The sequence below is a fragment of the Nematostella vectensis genome, chromosome 6 (assembly GCF_932526225.1).
Source record: "Nematostella vectensis chromosome 6, jaNemVect1.1, whole genome shotgun sequence".
In the NCBI taxonomy this organism is placed as follows: Eukaryota; Metazoa; Cnidaria; class Anthozoa; order Actiniaria; family Edwardsiidae; genus Nematostella; species Nematostella vectensis.
The window spans coordinates 6,651,056-6,664,932 of NC_064039.1; the positions used below are offsets into that span (position 1 = coordinate 6,651,056).

At 41.1% G+C, this 13,877-nt stretch overlaps 1 protein-coding gene across 1 annotated transcript; it reads left to right on the plus strand.

Annotated features, from left to right (window-relative positions):
- The first annotated feature begins 374 nt into the window (after window positions 1-374).
- On the plus strand, window positions 375-11,864 carry LOC116619661 (fibroblast growth factor 18). The gene is made up of 5 exons (XM_032384646.2): window positions 375-517; window positions 705-741; window positions 861-1,044; window positions 3,137-3,240; window positions 10,020-11,864. Exons 1-5 carry the CDS (start codon window positions 474-476, stop codon window positions 10,554-10,556), a joined length of 906 nt encoding a protein of 301 aa, XP_032240537.1. The 5' UTR covers window positions 375-473; the 3' UTR covers window positions 10,557-11,864.
- The last annotated feature ends 2,013 nt before the right edge of the window (window positions 11,865-13,877 follow it).

The window sequence follows — 13,877 nt, forward strand, 5'->3', positions numbered from 1 at the left end:
TAAGCCCGCGCGATTCCACATTTAAAATTTAATTAAGGCGTGAAATGCGCGATTTGACACCTTCGGGGTCAAGCCCGCACTACGGGTGATAAAGATATTGATAACGATCTTAATTACAATTGCAGTCGATTGTTTTACGCGCCTTAGCCACACCTCTTGGGCCTTACTCTCACCATGAGCACATGATGAGGGATAACCGTAACGATACACCAACCATCCCTCCACCTTTCGCCGCGTCCAACCGCTTACCGGCCTCGGCTCCGTGTATACTGTCTGGTGCAAGAGTAGGCTATGTAATACATTTCCGCTTACACTTCCTTGTCGATTGTTCGCCGGGTTTTGTGTCGCCCTATCCCATGCTGTGATGCGCGGACAGCGCAGTGACCGTATTTAAATGACGTGCGACTAGAACACGAAAATAGACTGGCGCTAGGCAGCATCGCGCACGGACCGTCGGAGACACACACATCGACATGGCCTGCACGCACATAGCCGCCTTCTTCATTTGTCTTGTATGGTAAGCGCTAAATCCATCATCACACTCAGGCCACCGCTAGATTTCTCAAGCAGCACATCGCGAGAAATCGAAGATTAAGCTAATTTCAATGAGTTGCGCAGATTATTACACCTTCGGTTGCATGAGTAATAGGGGTTGACCCGATCGTTATGCGACCTAAACACATGATTTACTTGCGTTTCTGCAGGATAGCCACAGATGGAACAACGGCAGGGAATAGCAGGGTGAGAAACTGAAGGCATTTTTAGCCAGCGATTTCAAGAACCAACCGAAAAAGTTTTGTGTGAATTTGCATCATTGCTCACGGTACTTTTCGCATTTTTTGTGACTAATTCTTTTGCAGAATATGGAGAAAAAGTTGAAGAAGTTTCTTGATCCCATCTATGTTGCCGGGAAGAAAAACTCGGATACGTTTAGCCGGCCTTTTGAGAGAGTAACCCAGCTGTATTCACGGAACAGCCTTGATCATATACGGATTTTGAAGAATCGAAGGGTTGACGCAAAAGGCAGAGACGGGGATCAGTACGGTAAGTGAGTAATAGTTTTTTTGCCAAAAAAATCACAACATTCCCTCGATTACTCACACATCCACTTCCAACCAAGTTTTCCCGCCGGCGAAGTTTGATGGTCAAAGGCTATTAAAACTCACTGAGTTTATTTTCTTATCTTAATTTGTAGAAGGGTCAGCGTCAAACAAGCCCGATAATCGATAGAAAAACATTCAATCTCGGTCATTTTCTAATAAGAAAGAGTAATTGACGTTCACTTTTAGGATCTGTTGATCGGTGTTGAATTGAGAGGATTCGAGGCTTAACGCTCTATGGGAATATTTAAGTCAAGAATTTTATTCCACTGTAATCCGTTCTCTGTTTGTCAGTTGCCGTGTTGACAAATTATAAATAAGGCCTTATGCGACCTGCGCCAGCTTTGCTGAGTGCTCCATAACGCTTTGATAATCCGCTCAACGGTGGGGGCTTTTTGCAGGCACCACCACGAAATCGCGACAAAATCAGATCTCAATTGCACAAAAAAATATCTTGTTCTTCTGGATTTTTTTCTTAAGAGAGGCGGCATTTTTGACATCTCTATTGTTTTCTACATTCCTTAGAGATCGCAACAGAAAGACGACTTTTGTGACGGGAAACGAGTCCCTTCCTCTGACTGGGGTATCCCGCAGTGGGAAATAGTCAGTATTTAAATCCTGACCGCTTCATGGACCACCGGGTTCTTAGACGCAAGGATACGAGATCGACATTTTGTACCAAAATTAGCTCTTAAAAAACTTTGAAGTATTTAACTGTCACTAATAAATTTGATCTGCCTACTGTTTACATAAGGTAAAATGCGGGAAGACCCGAGGAATGTGAATTCGAGTGAAGGTGATTAGAAAAGAAAAAGGGAAGTTGTTGGCTGACACCTCGGCTAAGGAATTAATTGTTTTTTCCCTATTTGCCGCGCAACGATATATCATTTACACAGCGCATATGGGAGCGAGAGTCAAATTAAAACCATCGGATCTATCACACACATGTAAAGTGCCGTTGCAGAATGCGTGCGCGCACAACACAATTCCCGCTGCAACAAGCTGCCAATTTTTTTCTCTTCAATTCATATGACAATATTGTTAACGTCCCTTTTCAATAAAAAATGTCTAAGAATCAATAACAATTTTTACTTAAACGTCTATGAGTTGTTTGAGCTTTAGAACTAAGCACGAAGGTAGCTTTATAGATAATTTATCACGGAGTTACGCGAACAAACGACGGAACTACCATTAAAGAACCTATAATTAGCTTATGCGAACAACTTCAGTTCGAGTAAAAAGGCTCCTTTTGAAAGGACAACTGGTCGTATTTTACAGACGCAGGGATGACATTGTCAAAGCCGGTATTTTTCATCCCACAGGTTACTATATCAACTAGAACAACATTGTAGATTTTTTTATTAAAAAGTAATCCACAATCGTTTGCAAAGGTAAACCTCTACAAATAGCACCAAACGTCCAAATATCGCGCACGGGATCAAAACACAAACCGTGACAATCTTATAATCTTGCACTTGTTTTACAACGACACTAAACGCCACATTTGCAGGTTTTATATTTTCTTTTTGCAAGATAATCTGGAAAACTGGTTTACTAGGCTTTGTGTTCTTGATGAAAATTCCTCTTAGTTTTCCCTTTCTTAGAGGTTGTTGAAAGCTGAAAGCATTAATCATTTTTTAGCATGTTTTGGTGGTTTTCTGGGCATCACAATAGAAAGAGGTTTTGAGGTTTTGTCCTTTGCTTTGGTAGTTTGATTTATAGTGCTTCAGCTATTCTTTGAACAAAGTTTGTCTTCTACAAAAACAGTTCATACACACATGCTTGTTAAGGTGTGTAGTATTATAAGTTTGTATTCTTACAAAAGACAAAGTCATGCAGCATGGTTTACTCAGCATTATCGCCCTGCCGGAGCTACTCCGATTTGTGTATTAGGTGAAAATTTCCTTTTTATCTTGAGATAAATAATAGAACCTTTCCTTGTTGCAAACGAGATCTTGCATGCTGGAGTCAAGTTAGTCCCCTTTATGGATTGAATCTTATGGTAGAATCTAATAGTAAATCATTTTATATTTCAGCAAAACTGATTATCGAGTCAGATGGATTTGGTCGCGTTCGGATCCGCGGCGCTGAAACCAAGTTCTATCTTTGCATGGACAAGCGGCGGAGACTTCGAGCGAGGGTGAGTTACTAAAAGGATAGAGCAATATGAGCAATTATCGTTAATTGAACGTTCTTCGGAAAAGCGTTCCGGGAGAGGCATGTTACTTTTCTACAAGACAGACGTGAAAATGGATGGTCAGAAGGAATATTCGAAACAGAGGTTCGTGTTAGTGTGCATAATGCGATGTTAGGGGAAGAAAATGTAACGGAAAATTTACTGCAAATTCGACAACCAATCCTTGGCTTTTCATCTACGACAATAATACACTACTGTCTGTAATGGGAACAGAGCGATAAAAAATATAGGATCGGACTTAAACTAGTGTATGCGGTCTTTATTTAATTGAAACCTTTAGAAAAACGATAAACTTTATAAGCAAAAACAGTTAATGCTTTAAAATAAGTAAAGGAATTACCGAAAGCTATAATAGTAATATAGCCATAGTTCACTCGAATATTGATGCTCCAAGATGAAAAAGAAGCCCCTTTTCCGAGTTCTCTGGTAGTGATCGGTCAAAAAAGCCCCGCTCTTGACACCATCTAGAAAGCGTTGAGCTCTAAGATCGGTTTAGGCGTGAACTGTAAAACTAGATCCCTCCCGCCGAGTAAGAGCTCTCAGTTCTTAACAAACCTGCGAAAAGCTGCGTTTATTTTTCTTTCCTAAATCACTCTCACCGACGGCAGATGGAGCTTCCGGTATAGGATGCTTACGGTTAATAATGGCGTTCGAGGTCTTAGATAACTCCTAGCATAAGAACTGAGGGAAACAGATTATGCAAACATCGACTTAATACGACTGACAGAGTCAAGCCCGGATTCATATATAGCTACATTTTGTTCTGCGCACTTGTCTGTCATTGGCCATGCGGCAGTAAAATAAGTTGTATACAAGCTATTTCAAATATCTGGAAACAAAATGTGATGGATAATAATTACAGCTGGAGCAAAAAAGATGATTAATACCCAAGGGCGCTAGTTTCAACGGAGTTAACCAGGTTTAAAAAACTTCTTTTGCTGAAAGCACTTAACTGTCAACACCTAAAAGCTTCTCGAAAACTCGCACAATAAATAGAACCACATAAATTGCTATGACTAATATAATTACCATCGTATTATCGTCCCCTGGACTGTCGGACGTAAACTAAGAGACCTAAGACCGGAGCGGATAGAGGACAAATGCGGCGAATACCGGCTCTTGGACGAGACGCACGCGCGCCGCCTAATCTTGGCGAGTCAGATCAGATTCTTGGGACTAGTAGAGTATAGCTGATAAGATGGTTTCACGTGTTTACCTAGGCCTAAAGCTCATCAGACAGCTACGCATTTTAGCAGCTTTTAGGCAAAAAGAAACCGAAAAATACTAAGTCAAGCATGAGCGCCATCTCGGTTGAGCCAAAAAAAAACTTTAAAGAGATGTTAACTATTAACCAAAATCATCTTTTACGAGAGAAAGAGAGTAAACAATAAATATTCTTTGGCTACTACTGGCAAAGCCGCCAAAGTCCTGGATAACCTCTTTGTTAGCTATGTGACCCTGTCAGACAAAACAACGATCCAGCACCCAAGTCTATGCAAACACGAATGCTGAGGTTTGACAGACTTGACAAAATTCTTTCCCAGGACAAGACTCAAATCCCAAACCATTTAACCCAAGGGAGGGTCCGGGTTGCCATCTACCCCCTCCCCCACTCCCGCATTTTTATGGATTTTTCATACATCTTTGCATTACTCTCCTATTTTTATGTTCTTTTTTCTTCTTCTCTATTTTTAAAGTCTAAATCTCCAGACAGTTTGTGAGTGTATATAGGTATTCCGACACAATAACAGGACATTGGTTTTGCACAAATGACAAGAAAACCCCCTTTCTCACATGGCAGACATTATGGTGTGCTCGTATAACTTTTAAAGCGTCCGAGGTTTAAAGCTGTACGGAATTTGTGCAACCAGCCGTACCATAATAAGCCCTGAAAAGAGAACTTATGGAGTTTTTCTTGTTAGGCCGATTTTAAAGAACCCTAAAGAAAGAAAGACTATTTTTAGGAGATCTGTTCTTCCTATTTTTACCATAACTAATGGCATAAGATATCCTTGCGCAAAGTTAAACCTGGTCTGAATATTATATAATTATTATCATTACTTAACCTGTCGCCCCATTAATCAACAGTTATTTAATTACATGTTTATCTTTTCATGGGCAGAAATAATTAATCAATTAAATACAGGCAGCACCATTAGACCAATTTTTTGAAAAAGCGGCTTTTTCTTCTATCAAAGGCTCAAATTGGGAGCTCCATTGAATCATAAATCAAACCAACTGACCGGTGACAGGTAAGGGAGGGAATTTAGTCCTATTTGAGCCTGTTTAACCTCCGTCGATTTGATTATGAAGGTGTTTACAGCCTCATTAGAGGAGCGAAAATGCCTGGAATGCCGCACGGTTGAACTAGAGAGGGGAAAGTGCCGAGTTGTTAAAGATAAATTGAAAGTTTTTTATCGGTTGACTACCAAGATCATCTGTGAGACAGGTGGTCCTATCTTCTAATGGGACAGTTTTCAGGACGCGTGCTTTTGCTAAAACATTTTGCTTAAAAGGTGCTTTTGCTAAGACATTGTAAAACAATCTCAGAAGTTCTCACAGCACTATTCGAACGGTTTCAATCCGCCCTTTGAATTAAAAAAGGACATGAACTTTGCGCGCACATTTTGTCAAAACGTTGGAGAGTGCTTTTAATGTGATTCCGTTCTTCGTGTCTGGTAATCGTAGACAGACGCTAGCTAGTTATCGTAGACGTGCTGCATTGCCCGTTCCCGTTTTCTAGGTCCTCCTCAAAGGGTCAGGCATCCTTGTCATTTTTTAGCTTGTCGTGTGTAGATGAAATTTGCGCGAATTTTTTTTTTTATATAAAAACGACTGGCTTACGTCATTTTAGCCAATATTTTCTCTTTCTTGTGTCGGAGGCAAACAGTTATGATAAAAGCGGAAAAAGTTACATATCAAGAACACCCAAGCGAGCGGGAGTAAATTGGGACCCCATTATTTGAGACCGACCCTTTTGGTTTACGGGTTCACAAATAAATTACCCAATTAAAAGTGCACAAGGGGTCCAACTAATCGTTGCCGGGTTGCGATGTCACGGGAATCTTTGCCACATGGGGAGCTAATAAATTTCGATATAACTGAGAGCTTGTCACGTGTGCATGTTAGTTGACTAAGAGCATTTGTCGCGCCGAAAAAAAATATTTTAAAATTAGTTAATGCTCGAATAACAACGCCTGCTGTATGTGTACCTAGTCTATAGGTGTGACTCCTTGGGTGTGACGGGAGCTATCTTCCCACGCGCTCGCACGTAAGGCGCGTGGCGCGCATGTTTCACGCGTGACGTGTTCTCTGTATTGTCTTTTGTCTAGTCACGTTGTGACATTTGTCTAGGCTCGTTGAAATTGAGCTAACACACGACTTTAGGGTTTTCCACGCGAAACATAGTTGTTCCTATACAACTATGTAATACCTTTACAACCCGAGTCCTATTGTGTAAATTAGCCTACGACTCCGCAACGATGCTTGACTACGAAAGTGGGCTAAGACATGCCGTAGGCAAGTCGCATACGTCTAACTCGTGCTGTCTAAATCAGCCTTTAAGATGACGACTAGGTTGTGTGCTGAAGATGTGTAGAATAAAACTCAGGCGTTCACTCAACGAAGTCTAAATGCAACAAAAAAAAGCCCAAGTTTCTTTTTGTAAAAATCACTGTTTTACAAGCTGATAATAAACAAATCCTTTTTTTTATCTTTTTGAAATTCTAAGGCTTGGTTGATTCGGATGCCTTATTTCGACTCCATATATCAATTACTTTGCCGGGAAAATAGCGCTTATTTCTACTGTGTGCGATTGCTAAAGAAAAACGTAGGGGGTAGAGTCTTCAGAAATCCAGTTTCCTGTTTTTCGTCATATAAACTAAGCCCCTGGAGCTATTTTGAGCAATTAACTCAATAAGCGGAAAAGAAAGAACCATTGAAGGTTTTACAAATTCAAACATACTTAAAACAATTGCAAAATTATACGAAAGTAATCGGGTAAAGCTATTTCCGATAATTTCCGTTCTCTTAATTATCTTATCAAGGGGATTAATATGAAAAGTGCGCAAAAGTGCGTTAAGTAACATGACATGCTGAAGATATCCATTTTTTTTAAGAATTACCTTTGAAAAATCATCACCTGCTAGTTCGCTGGCCACTAAATAGAGAGACGTTCGAGGCTCTGGAACTAGGGTAGCATCCAGCACTCTTCATTAGAGAATTTTGCACACACAAACACGTAAAGTAATGTAGTCAACCGCAGACACGCCTGGCTGCTCTAATCACGGGCTCAGTTGCGGGTGGTACGGCGGAAAGATCATCAATAAACAGGACGTATGATTTTGCCGAATGAAACACTTGGGTTGTTGTGTGGTGTAATTAGAAAGCACTCATTCGTTTAAACAAATACATATCGAAATAATGTATATCTTTTATGAATGTTCGATTGATCTGAACACAGAAAATTACTATTGATTTTTTCTTATTAAGTAAAGTTGTCAAGTCTGTATCATCACAGTACGGGGAGAATAGCATTCTCGGAGTCTTAAAGAACCTTTTTTTTACGAAAGACATTTTAGTTATTACCATTACGAGGCATATGTGCGATATCCATATATGCGAGGGATATCTGAAATCATTTCCTAAGTACCAGAGTTGACCACATGTGCGATATCTATATGCACGGTATATGTGAAATAATTTCCTAAGTAACAGAGTTGACCACATGTGCGATATCTATATATGCACGGGATATCTGAAATCACTTCCTAACTAACAGAGTAGAAACACATACAGCACAGGAAGCCCACCCCGTGTGAACTGACCCTCCCTGTAGTCACGTCCCGCGTACAGATCAGTGTCTTACACCGGAAATAAATACGCCTATGAGTAAAGTGCGCAAACCGCACAGAGCTATGGGTGGTTCCGCCATTGTGGATCTTGTGTGAATTCCTTTGCTCTAAGTGTCTCTGAAGCCTAACAAAATACCAAGTGTGAGAAAGCATCCATTTCCATCGGTTGATTTGGGGAAGCTAAAATTGCGTTTTATTAAAAACTTCGTGAGGTCTATCTAATGGAATTATTGTTCTGTTTTGTACTGTGTTTGTCGTATTTGTCGTGTAGGATTTTGAAAGTCGGGAATGTCTGTGTCTTATAGAGGTGTATGGATAATGCTGTATATGTTGTATAATGTCTGTATAGTGTCTGTATAATGTCTGTATAATGTCTGTATAGTGTCTGTATAATGTAAGTATATATACATAGGCTTAGTCTCCGCGTGCAGTTGTAAGGACGTCTAGTAGATGGTGTATGTATAATGCGGTATAATGTCTGTATAGTGTCTGTATAATGTCTGTATAATGTCTGTATAGTGTCTGTATAGTGTCTGTATAATGTAAGTATATATACATAGGCTTAGTCTCCGCGTGCAGTTGTAAGGACGTCTAGTAGATGGTGTATGTATAATGCGGTATAATGTCTGTATAGTGTCTGTATAATGTCTGTATAATGTACGTATATATATATATATATATATATACGTACATTATACAGACATTATACAGACACTATACAGACATTATACCGCATTATACATACATATATATATATATATATACATATATATATACATATATATATATATACATATATACATATATATATATATATATATATATATATATATATATATATATATATATATATATATATATATATATATATATATATATATATATATATATATATATATATATATATATATATATATGGCTTAGTCTCCGCCTGCTGTTGTAAGGACGTCTAGTAGAGAGCAACCCTCGTCTTAGTCAACATGAAAAGATGTTTGTTGCAGATAACTAGGTTTCCAAACGGCCTCTTTCCGCTAATGGGGACCTAAAGTATCCAATGTAGTTGGAAATAACTAAAGGTTTTCTATCAAATATTATTCGGGATAACTTGGCTTACAAATAACCTCTTTCCAATGAATAAGAGCCTAGTTCGAGATAGCAAAGATCCCTTTCAATAATTATAGAAAGATAACTAGGGTTTAAACAGCGTCTTTTCACTAAGGGGGGGGGGGGGGTGAATAGGGGTATGTAAATCCGACGATCCGCAACATTTTCGGGGCAAATCCGTGGATCCGCAGATATTTTTAGATGCGCATGGTTTGACAGATAAACAATAGCATCGATTGAAATTCATTTAAAATCCAAAATTCGACCGTCAAAGCAGTCAAAATCCGGAATCCGTGCCCAAATTGTCAACAGATCCGTGATCCGCCGAAATTTCCAAAATCCGCCAATCCGCTAAAATAATCATCAAAATCCGTAATCCGTGAGCATTTCGGGGCTGAATCCGCCGATCCGCGAACCTATTCACCCCCCCCCCCCCCCACTAATAAGATCCTAGTTCGAGACAACAAGGATTTCTCTCAATAAATCGAAATAACAAGGTTTCCAAACAGCCTCTTTCCACTAAAAGACCCTTGAGTATCCACAAGTTGAGATAACAAGGAATCCTCCCAATAATTCTAAATAACTAGCAGGTTTCCATTTGGCCTCTGCCGGCCTGTAAGGCTCTACTTCAGGATAGGTTTCCACACGGCTAAAAACTGTAGCAAAAAGGGCCCTTGCCCCATGCCTTGAGGTACACCCTGACAACCATAGCCTGGGATTTTTAAAAGACAGTCTGTGACTCACGGTGTATTTATTGTGTTATAGAAACGCGCTCGTAACAAGAAGAACTGCATCTTCAAAGACCACTTTGCGGACAATGCTTTCAACGAGTTCGAGTCTGTCAAATACGAGGGACACTACATCGCGTTTAACCGCCGCGGCCTGCAACGAGCAGGAAACAAAACCAAAAGCGGCATGAAATCAGTGCAGTTTCTCGAGAGACCCCCGAGCGTGCGGCGACGGCTGTACCGCGGGAGAAAATACCGAAAGGACGGGAAACAGAAACACAAGATTTGTCTGACCATCAAGAAATGGAAAAAGTGGAAGCAGTGGTTACTGTGGCGCCGAGAGGAGCGCAAATTGGTCGAGACTCGAAAAGGAGGGACTTTGACTGTAAACAAAGGGAAGTATTCGAAAAAACTTGAAAGAGCGAAAAATAAAAAGAAATTACAAGGGATTAAGAAAAAGAATAGAAAAACTAAAGAGAGAAATAAAAGTGCTGTGACGACAACATTACGGACGGCTGTCCCTACCACATCCACGCTAAGGATCTTAACGACACAAAAAGAAAGCGTTCAGTGAAAGAAGCGCAAATATGGCTACTTAATTATGAACACTGTCATTGTTGCGTTGGACACATAGACTTCAGAATCGCTCGACTCAAAAAATCGCAAACTCGAAGAGAAACTTTTTAGCTTGAAATTTATCGAGTTGTGCTGGAGTTTATTTAATTCAAATCTATATTTAACTATTGGATATTTTCGTTAGTTAGCTATGTGAGATGTCAAGGGATGTAACTGAAGTGTGATATGTGGAGAAAAAAGTGCATTTAAAGGAAACGCTAGCATTTCGTACCGTTGACAATATACAAACGCCTAGTGTCGAATGGTAGTTCTATGACCGAAAGCGGCCTATTGGTACTTTATTATTTAACAAAAGTAATAAATAAACCAGCGATGCCAGAACCATACAATGTTGAACTATGATGAATTAGTAAAGAATAATTCAAAAATAGACATATTTCTCGGCATAAGGTAGAAATATTTTGAGCTCCGGGGTTCCTTTTCTGTTGTAGAACTGCAACCTTGTGCTGTTTACGAATTTTGAAATAGGTGCACATTCTTGCGCATCACTTATTAAAAGAGTGTAGGATAGAATCCGTTGTTAGTTGGCACACGGCAGTGGCGTAGCCAGGAGGGGGCCCTTTTCTCCTGTATTTTGGATAATGTCTCATACATTTACTGCATTTTTGACTGCTAGAAGGGGGGGCACTTGGTCACCCCCCTGGCTACGCCCCTGCACAGGATCATCTCTTTGTTTCATAACTAAAAGTTGATTTCTATAAACTCGGTAGGCTGACTCAAATGGAAATTTGAAAGAAGAAATATGAGTTATTTACCACTAGAGTAACGTATCATTGGAAATATGGGACATACCATTTGCCCTAAAAGTACGTAGAAGCATTTCAGATGTAGTGTTTCATATGAGATGTGGTGTTTCATATCAGATGAGGTGGTTCATATTTTGGGAACTACGCGTGTAAATATCAAAGTTATAAATACTATATATAATCATGTTAACTGTTTTTATAAGACCAATACAAGTTGCGATTGACAAAGAAAAAAGTAGGATCGTCGATCAAAATGGAATAAACTTAAATTTAAATATATATGATTTAGAAATTATCACCCACTAAAATAGAACTATAAATTGGTACAATGTCATATTTTGATTCTATAACAATGTACATACTTTAAAAAATGTTTGTTATGCTGAACGCCTGGCTGCAAGTGCTATGATGACGGAGTTGTGTTCTGTGTTTGGGTGTAAAATATTTAGGACAAGCTTGATAAGCACTAGTAGAAAATAAATGACGTAACTTATTGAAAATATGCCGTATTTTTTTCCACCTAAGCCATGTTTGCCGAATTATTTACCCCATCCCTCCCTGTTTGCCTATTTTTTTACCCTACCCTTCCCTGTTTGCCGTATTTATTTTACCCTACCCTTTCCTGTTTGCTGTATTTATTTTACCCTACCCTTTCCTGTTTGCCGTATTTATTTTACCCTACCCCTCCCTGTTTGCCGTATTTTTTTTTATCCTACTCCTCCCTGTTTGCCGTATTTTTTTTACCCTACCCCTCCCTGTTTGCCGTATTTTTTTTACCCTATCCCACCCTGTTTGCCGTATTTTTTTTACCCTACCCCTCCCTGTTTGCCGTATTTTTTTTTACCCTACCCCTCCCTGTTTGCCGTATTTTTTTTACCCTACCCCTCCCTGTTTGCCGTATTTTTTTTACCCTACTCCTCCCTGTTTGCCGGTTTTTTTTACCCTATCCCACCCTGTTTGCCGTATTTTTTTAACCTACCCCTCCCTGTTTGCCTATTTTTTTTTTACCCTATCCCACCCTGTTTGCCGTACTTTTGTACCCTACTCCACCCTGTTTGCCGTATTTTTTTTACCCTACCCCTCCCTGTTTGCCTATTTTTTTTTTACCCTACCCCACCCTGTTTGCCGTACTTTTTTACCCTACTCCACCCTGTTTGCCGTATTTTTACCCTACTCCTCCCTGTTTGCCGTATTTTTTACCCCACTCCTCCACGTTTACCGAATTTTTTACCCCATCCCACCCTGTCTGCCGTATTTTTTACCCTGCGTCTACACTAGCGTGTGACTGCGGTTACACTAGCGGGTGCGTCTGCACTAACGGGTGCGTCTACACTAGCGTGTGACTGCGGTTACACTAGCGGGTGCGTCTGCACTAGTGTGTGAGTGCGTCTGCACTAGCGGGTGCGACTACACTAGTGTGTGAGTGCGTCTACACTAGCGGGTGCGTCTACACTAGCGGGTGCGACTACACTAGCGTGTGACTGCGGTTACACTAGCGGGTGCGTCTACACTAGCGTGTGACTGCGGTTACACTAGCGGGTACGTCTGCACTAACGGGTGCGTTCGCACTGGTGGGAACGTTTACGCTAGCTAGTGCGTCTAAACTAGCGGGGCGTTTATACTAGCGGATGCGTCTAAACTAGCGGGTGCGTCTGAACTAGCGTGTGAGTGCGGTTACACTAGCGGGTGCTTTCTTACCAGCGGGTGCGACTACACTAGTGTGCGAGTGCGTCTGCACTAGCGGGTGCGACTACACTAGTGTGTGAGTGCGTCTGCACTAGCGGGTGCGACTACACTAGTGTGTGAGTGCGTCTACACTAGCGGGTGCGTCTACACTAGCGGGTGCGACTACACTAGTGTGTGAGTGCGTCTACACTAGCGGGTGCGTCTACACTAGCGGGTGCGTCTGCACTAGCGGGTGCTTCCATACTAGCTAGTGCGGTTACACTAGCGGGTGCTTTCTTACCAGCGGGTGCGACTACACTAGTGTGCGAGTGCGGTTACACTAGGGGTGCGTCTGCACTAGCGGGTGTATCTACACTAGCGGGTGCGTCTACACTAGCGGGTGCGTCTGCACTAGCGGGTGCGTCTGCACTAGCGGGTGCGTCTACACTAGCGGGTGCGACTACACTAGCGGGTGCGTCTGCACTAGCGGGTGCGTCTACACTAGCGGGTGCGACTACACTAGCGTGCGAGTGCGGTTACACTAGCGGGTGCGTCTGCACTAGCGGGTGCGTCTGCACAAGCGTGTGAGTGCGTCTACACTAGCGGGTGCTTCCATACTAGCTAGTGCGGCTACACTAGCGGGCGAAACTAGAGGGTACGTTTTTACTGGGGGTGCGTTTATAATAGCGGGGACATCAATATTAGTGTGTGTGTGCATATGTCTATCCACCTGCGGTTGCTGCTATAGGTTTCAGTGCATCTACAGCAGTTAGTTCGTAGGGGCGAGACCTACAAATAAGTTGGTTTAATATTTGTATATTGGTGTAAAAGGGCTTGTAAAAGGTCAG

Coding starts and splice junctions, on each gene's coding strand:
- LOC116619661 (XM_032384646.2), top strand. CDS start 474: ATGGCCTGCACGCACATAGCCGCCTTCTTCATTTGTCTTGTATG. Junction 742..860: donor CAACGGCAGGGAATAGCAGG/GTGAGAAACTGA, acceptor ATTCTTTTGCAG/AATATGGAGAAAAAGTTGAA. Junction 3,241..10,019: donor GGCGGAGACTTCGAGCGAGG/GTGAGTTACTAA, acceptor ATTGTGTTATAG/AAACGCGCTCGTAACAAGAA.